The sequence below is a fragment of the Clytia hemisphaerica genome, unplaced genomic scaffold (assembly GCF_902728285.1).
Source record: "Clytia hemisphaerica strain Z4C2 unplaced genomic scaffold, Clytia hemisphaerica genome assembly, whole genome shotgun sequence".
Lineage (NCBI taxonomy): Eukaryota > Metazoa > Cnidaria > Hydrozoa > Leptothecata > Clytiidae > Clytia > Clytia hemisphaerica.
The window spans coordinates 589871-597755 of NW_027104060.1; the positions used below are offsets into that span (position 1 = coordinate 589871).

The 7885-nt window shown below is 35.6% G+C and overlaps 2 protein-coding genes across 2 annotated transcripts in view; one reads left to right on the top strand and one right to left on the bottom strand.

Annotated features, from left to right (window-relative positions):
* Window positions 1-3162: 3162 nt before the first annotated feature.
* Window positions 3163-7885, bottom strand: part of LOC136812415 (mediator of RNA polymerase II transcription subunit 25-like) — a 45025-nt gene continuing 40302 nt past the window's right edge. Inside the window, exon 24 of the mRNA XM_067068909.1 lies at window positions 3163-3458. The gene's annotated coding sequence lies outside the window, so the exon portion shown is untranslated. The remainder of the gene's footprint in view (window positions 3459-7885) is intronic.
* The window catches only part of LOC136812359 (caldesmon-like), a 12676-nt gene continuing 8954 nt past the window's right edge, over window positions 4164-7885 (top strand). The window contains exons 1-2 of the mRNA XM_067068855.1: window positions 4164-4795; window positions 5486-5690. Of these exons, the coding sequence (XP_066924956.1) occupies window positions 4186-4795; window positions 5486-5690 (815 nt within the window). The 5' untranslated portion in view covers window positions 4164-4185. The remainder of the gene's footprint in view (window positions 4796-5485; window positions 5691-7885) is intronic.

Below are 7885 nucleotides of genomic sequence, written 5' to 3' on the forward strand. Positions count from 1 at the left end.
TTTTTACAGCATTGAAGAGTCCGTTCATGAGGCACGCTATTACAAAGCACAAGAAGAACGCGCTAAAGAACATGCTATAGGTTTTACAGACGCATTTTCTCAAAAAGCGCCATGCTCTTCCGACATCATTGCTCATTATTCTTGGGATTATGCCCAGCAGACACACCATCCGGCAAATCCTCTTCAACCAGGACCAATTTATTTTAAAACGCCACGGAAATGTGCAATTTTTGGTATTTGCAACAACGGCATAAACCTCCAATACGACTACCTTATAGACGAAATTTGTACCACTGGGAAAGGGGCTAATACAACTGTCAGTTATCTTTACCACTTTTTCAAAACTTTTGGTATGGGAGAAAAGGATGCTTATCTGCACGCTGATAACTGTTCTGGTATGATTAATTTGTTTTCAAATTTTACTCTTCTGTGTCTAGTTGGAGGAAGGGGGTATTCTCAGGAAGAGATTAGTATAAAATACTCTCTGTAATTCGAGTCTTTCGAAAAATTCGAAAAAAATTGTCAGCCCTGGAAGATTCATATGGGGGATGTAATATACAACATGGTCACACTAATAGATCAGCATTTGGGGAGTTTGGGAGGTCGATTCATCATGGTAGAGGGGTGCTTTTCTTTGGAGGGGGTGGGTTGTTGGTGATGGGAAAAAAGGGTGGGAATAGCAGTCGGGATTAGATATGGGCGTGGTCAGCGTAATGGGCGTGGGAAAGGGCGGGGGATTTGCTTTCGTTTGAATGCTTTATAATTCAATTTATTTTAGTTTAATCATCTTATTTAATTTATCATATTTTTCTTTGTAGTCTTTATCCCAGAGAAGGTCAAAGAGGAGGACTCAAAAGAAAACATCCTACAACTTACTGAAGAGCATAATTATGCACGTTGGAAAAATGCAAGATTAGCAAATCAGGCTAAATGTAGTAAGCAGACTGAAGAAGAGATTGATGATATTTTGAAGAGCATCTTTAAAGATAAAAGTTATGTGGAACGCAAAATTGCTGTTAGAAAATCTCACAGTGTTGAGTTCAGAAATTACATTAATTTTTGAATATTTATCGACCGCCGGAGGCGGTTTCTTTCCTAGTGGTACGCTAATCTCGTTTTGCCTTGGCTCATTATTTTGTCTACCATTTCCTTTCGGTTTTTTTAACTAGATTACCAAGATGCTACTCTTTTTTTCCCTGAATGTCTTTTATTCGGAATTGAATAATCGAGACATGCAAAATGACTATATTGTAATCTGTTTTCAATGAATAATCTAAAATGTTCTGGAGATGACAAGTAGGCGTTAATAATGTGCGAGAGCTCTTTCGCGAGCGTGATGCGTGTTGGAAGGCGGCCGTTTCAGTGTGGTTTACATCCACACTGTGAACTAAATAGCCTAATATATTAATTTTAAAGCAAAATTTGGGAGTTCAAATAACGGGCAAGAGTCAGTGGAATCTTTACCAATGTATGAAACATTTAGATACCACAAAACATGGTGAAAAAGAAACAAAAAAAGCAACACAAGGATAATTCGAAAACTAAAAGTACGAAAGTAACCTGGGGAAGATCTCCACTATAAAGGAGGTCTATATATCGTTTTAAATAAATTTATTTGAAGAATGACCATTTGAACGTATAGAAATAATTAAAACATTCTCATCTAAAGTCTGACAATCCAAGAATTGTTGTTGATGAAACTTGGAGTATGAAATTAACTTAAATCGTTTTCTTTACTCAAACATTCCAAGAATTGATAGTAATGGAACAGTTATTAGGGCACCTCAAAGAAAATCAAAAGAGAAACGATCGGCTAGAATTGGAGCAAAAGAGACAACACAATGAAAAGATGAACCTGTTACGAAAATTGATGAGACTTCTCGAATTTGAAGTTAATAATGTTGTTAAAAACAGTTAATAATTCAAGGAACGGTGACCGAGTGGGCAAAGGCGTCAACGTTACAAACCAGGAGTTCGTGGTTCGAATCACTGCTCCTTCCAATGTTCGTAAATCACTGGGCTATTCACGTAAAATATCGACCCTACCTAACAACAGCTACAGACTTTAGGTCGTATTTACGTCACTAAGAATTGGAGCGCTGCTTTTTTCAGCTGGCTTTGGAGAGATAAAGTTGCGAAAAAAAAATGTGATATCAACATGTTGGTCTATTCTATTTAATAATATTCAACTCATTATCTTTTCAACGAGCACAAACCGCTATCTTATTCGAATTCCATCAAAATTTATAGTCCTTTTTTTTGTCTCCGATGCAGATTTTATTGAGACAGACTTTTCTGAACCAGTCAACATGGCCCCCGTTGCCGGGCAAAGTAATTTTTTAAATCAAATAAAGTATACTAAATATACCGTTTAAGGGGGTAAAATAAGGGTGAAAATCGTAAATTTTCTCACAACATGATTTTCGCCCCCCCCTTCCCTCAATCTGATTCACACGCCGGGAGCTATGACCAAACGTTTTATGATGGTGATGATGCAAATAAATCAAAAAGGAATCGCAGATCCTTCGTGGAAAATGTAAATTTATCCGTCGTGATCCACCAAATGTTATATGCCCTTATTGGCTTATAATTAAACTGAATCATAGAAATAGCTAGAAGTCTTTGAAACGACTATTTTTTCCCACCCTTTCTTACTTTTAATTTTTAATTTAATGATTAAAAGAGCTGAGGGACGACTCTTGTTTGAACGGACTAAGTTTCTGGTGAAGTCTCTCAATACGGAGTCTATTTTACTTTTAGTGAACATAGACGGTTTTAGATCATATCGAACTTATCAGAGGATAACTCATTGTAACTTTTTTGTCTTTTAACGAGCATTACACTCATTCCCATGTCGACGTACTTGTTCTATACACTTTTCTCCAGATGCATAAATTTATTGTTGTCTTCGTTTTCAAACAGATTTCATTGCTATGAAATTATACATTTAAACCAATTTAAATTCCCAAAAGGCAAATATTAACTCAAAAAAAAAAGTACTTGAAATTCAAAATGTCTCATGAGGTGTAAACAACACAATTATCATTGTGAATATGTAATTTTATAGCAATGAAATCTGTTTGAAAACGAGGACAACAATAAATTTATGCATCTGGAGAAGAGTGTATTGTCTTAAATCCGCCAGTGAGCGAGTATAATACTAACTTTTTAGCACACAAAAAAGCATTTGTTTAACTCCTACAAGCAGATAATAACCACACGAATTACCGAAACTTAAATTCACTGAATAAAAATCAAATAGATACCTCTATTACATTTCCTTGCACCCTTTTGTTAAAAATGTTTTTATATTTCACTTAACAATCTTGAATTGGAATCTTTTTATTGTTCTTGAAGTACTGTTGGCGAGCTTATATTTCACTTTGAATAGTCTTGTTTGGTCTTTCTTTTGACTGATATTCTTCTCAGTTGAGCACTCTTCTGCTATTGAATCGATTCTGAAAAAATAGAGAACATATACTCTTACCATCTCAGATAGATTATAGAATTGATAATGCATGCAAATGGTAAGTCAGTCCTACCAGTTGCGAGTTACCATCAGCTGTGCAAATTGCGAGTTACTTTCTATGAGAATTGCGAGTTGCACATCTTGAGAAAATAAAAATGCGAGTTACCAGATGAAAGCGTGACATGCAAATCAAAAGCGCGGCGAGCTGCAATTCAATAGCGCGAGTTGCAAATTAAAAGTGCCATAGAAATTCGAAAAAATATTCTAAAAAAGTAGTTGGTCCTGTTCAATGCATATTCCATTTCGCAACTAGCATGATCGACTCGTAACTCGCATATCAAAAATTCATGGCGTATACTGCAACACGAGACGTAAATGACTCGGAATATGTTTCTTTGTTTTGATTTAGGACCGTTTGCTTTTGTGCAAAAGACACCTAGAAGTTGCGACTTCCTTCTTTTTCCGAAACAAAAGTTAAGGCATCATGCATATTGGTCAGAAATGAAATTTAATTCCAAAGCAGAACATAATCGCAATATGATGATATGGTCTAGGAAAATGATTTAGTAGACTCTGAGTACATTTTTGTGATTTTCGAAAAAGTCACGTCACTCGAAATCAAAATTGACGTCAATAATGAAGACATTCCATTGGGTCAAAAAAGAACAAAAAATCGTTGTCATTTTCAAAAAAGAATTGCACGTGGTGACTCAAAAATGGATAATTATCATCTTGGGTATTCTTTACTTTATGAGACTGGAGTTGAAAAAAACGAAAAAGTCAAATTTGTCGTCTTGGTAAAAAATCCAACGCAGTTTTACTTGATCACTCAAGATTGTGATAATTTTGAAACTCTCGACACCCGATTCGGAAACAAGCGATGGACGTTGGAAAAGTACAACTTAAAAGAAGAAGATCTTCTTAGACTGGAAGAATTTAAAATAACACCAGTCTTGTTTGATAAATCATGTGGCTTGGAAATCAAGTGGAAGTATGGGATTACATCCAAAGGACCAGCGGTGAAAGTTGTAAGGATTCTCTTTGACCATATTAAAGAACAGTATCAGTCAGATGCACCGATCGTGACCGACATATTTGATGTAAACCCGATCGAAGCTGGCAAACTGGCAGGACAAGGACAAGTTGAACCTCCGAGACAACCAATTAGTTCAATCAAAAAGAAACCAAATTCTACAAGAGCCTCAGAGAAAAACTTATCCTCGTCCGAGGAGGCATTTTCGTCAAAAACTGCAACATCGCGACCGAAGAATTCAAAAAAGAAGGTTCATTTTTTATCAAAGGAGTTCAAGTTAAAACAAGTCGAGGGTAAATGACAATATCTTTGAATATCAAGCCTAAATCTTATCAAAGGTTAAGGCGATATAGCACCGTAATAAACCGCCTTCTTTGCTGGCTTATTTTTTCATTCTTATTCACCCAGGGGTCGTCCGTATAGCACGTGTGCAAAAATAAACTACGTCAATTATATGTAGATTAATAAACGAAATGAATTTCGTCATTCAAACAACAGACTTACGCAATTGCTTTATTCCCCCTTCAGTGCGTATATACTATATGGATGGTCCCAGTCCCCTAATATTTGGACTCTAACCACAGATATCTAAGCCCGAAGGGCTAGATAGGCAACTTTAAGCTTTCTCCAGCAAAAAAAAGTGAAGCAAAAATTTGACTTTTTAAATTTCGTGCCGATGGATAGGATCTATCATTTTAATTGTTTTCGGAGCGCGAGATCAAAAAACGTAGGCGGCAAACGCTATTTCACATCTCTCATACCGGTGAAATTGCATATTTTAGTCACGTGACTCTGGTAGGAAATCCTTCCAAAGATGAGCTTCACTTTTTGATAAAAGCCGCAAATCTAGCCCTTCGGGCTTTACAGATATCTGTGACTCTAACCCGTTGATTAGTTTGTTTCTTTTTGTTAGTGTAATCTCTAATTTAAGCGAAATCTTACTATCGTGTGTAACTTTTGAAATCATTTGATATTGTTTTTAGATCAAGAAAAGGAATCGACTCCAGTCACAGAGCTGTCGAAAAGACAATGTTTCCTGAAAGCCAGAGATCATATAAACGGCCAGGCGATCCAAGAAAGATTAGGGATTACCAAGAAAATCCCAAAGAAAGAAGCATCTTCCTTGGAAAAAAGAGAAAAACGAACAAGCTTCATCAAAGCTCGCGAACAAATTAACGAACAAACAAGGTAAGATAGTAATGCTTGCCTTTCATGTTTGGGATATAAGGATATAAAACTTCGCGGGAAAATTTTCATAATAATAAAATTAAACATTCGGCTTTACAGAAAGAGGCCATTCATTTCTTATATAAATCAAAATGTTTATATCCATAGAAAAACTCCAATTTTCGATTTTTTTTCCGACCCCGCACCTTATAAGCCCCCCCCCGTCTATTAGATTTGGAAAACATTTTCAGTTGTCAAAAGAAAAGTCCTTCATTTTGCTCTACCAGTGGATACCCCTTAAAACCTCACTTTTTTACATCCTCTTCTAAAATATACTTTCATAAGATATTTAGGCATCAATGACCTAATTGTAGCATTAATAACTTTGCAGCAAAAGGACTATTTTATAAAAAGTTATTCCAAAAAAACAATTTCTTAGGTTTTTAAGGGGTAAATAGCTAAAATTGCATTTTTTCACGAAGCTATAAAGATTTTCTCAGCTTTTAAAACCATATCCAGGGAAGAAATTCATAGGTAGCCTAGACTCACCAGAACAAGTTCCAGCCCTTATTGTTTTCTCCATCAGGATATAGGGGGTACCTTAGGGTAGGGCGTCAACAGTCATTTTTGAGGCAAAGTCAAAAAATTCAAGATGTAGTGTTTTTTTATGAAAATTTAACCTATTGTGAGGCATTCTGCGCAATTTTTAAGGTCAGAAGTCCAAAATTGGCCGAACCCCCCTGGGGGTACTGATTCGCACTACAGGCAAAAATTGGAAAAAATGGCATTTTCTGGCCTTTTCAGGCCTGTAAATATGTCAAAACTATTGCAAATCTTATTTTTTTCATTTGCTGTACTAAACTTTATGAAGAAACAACAAAATAATCATATTGGGTTGAAAATTGTGCCCATTGGAGCCCTAAACGAGCCGTTTTGGCCAATTTGGGTAGCAAAGTGCTTTTTAAGGCCAATTTGCAAGTTATAAACTTTAAACTGATTAAATCCATGTCTGAAATTTTCAGAGATGGAAGTCTTCAATAAAGTCTTTAAGCAAAATGAATTTCAGATTTCACTTTTTTCAAAATTCATTTGGGTCTTCAAAAATCGCTTTTAGCAAAAAAAAATCAATTTATCAAAAAATAGCATTTTTTAAGGCAGCTTTTACAAACTGAGTTTAAATGCTGACTGAAATTTTTTATGCAGTGATAGTTCTGGAGATACTCCAGGGAAATCAAAATCATTTGGGTCTGGGATGCGTCTATGTCCGCCATTATGGAAATAAAATCCCTGCTAAGAGCCATTCTTCAGGCAAAAACCCAAATTTGAACTGAAAAAATCTCTAAAATGACAATAGACATGGGCCCAAATTTTCTTGCAGTGAAAGTATTCTGGAAATACTGCAGGAAAATCAAAATCATCTGGGTTTGGGGTTTGGGTATATCCACCATTTTGGAATTGAAATTCCTGCTAAAACGCAATTTTCAAGCAAAATCCATTTTTGACTGGAAAAATCTTAAAATGGCAAAATGAACCTAAAATCTTTTTGCAGTGATAGCCTTCTGGAAATACTCCAGTGAAATCAAAATCCTTTGGGTTTAGGATAAGGGTATGACCGCCATTATGGAATTGAAATATGTGCTAAAACTGGCTAAAATGCAACATTTCAAGCAAAAACCCCATTTTTGACTAGCAGGAATTTCATTTCCATAATGGTGGATGTAAACAAATCCCAGACTCAAATGCATTTGTTTTCCCAGGAGAATTCACAGAATACTATCACTTCAAAGAAATTTGGGTCCATGTTTATTGCCATTTCAGAGCAGTTTTTAGTCAAAAATGGGGTTTTTGCTTGAAATGTTGCATTTTAGCCAGTTTTAGCACATATTTCAATTCCATAATGGCGGTCATACCCTTATCCTAAACCCAAAGGATTTTGATTTCACTGGAGTATTTCCAGAAGGCTATCACTGCAAAAAGATTTTAGGTTCATGTTTATTGCCATTTTTAAGATTTTTCCAGTCAAAAATGGGATTTTTGCTTGAAATATTGCGTTTTAGCAGGAATTTCAATTCCAAAATGGTGGATATACCCAAACCCCAAACCCAGATGATTTTGATTTTCCTGCAGTATTTCCAGAATACTTTCACTGCAAGAAAATTTGGGCCCATGTCTATTGTCATTTTAGAGATTTTTTCAGTTCAAATTTGGGTTTTTGC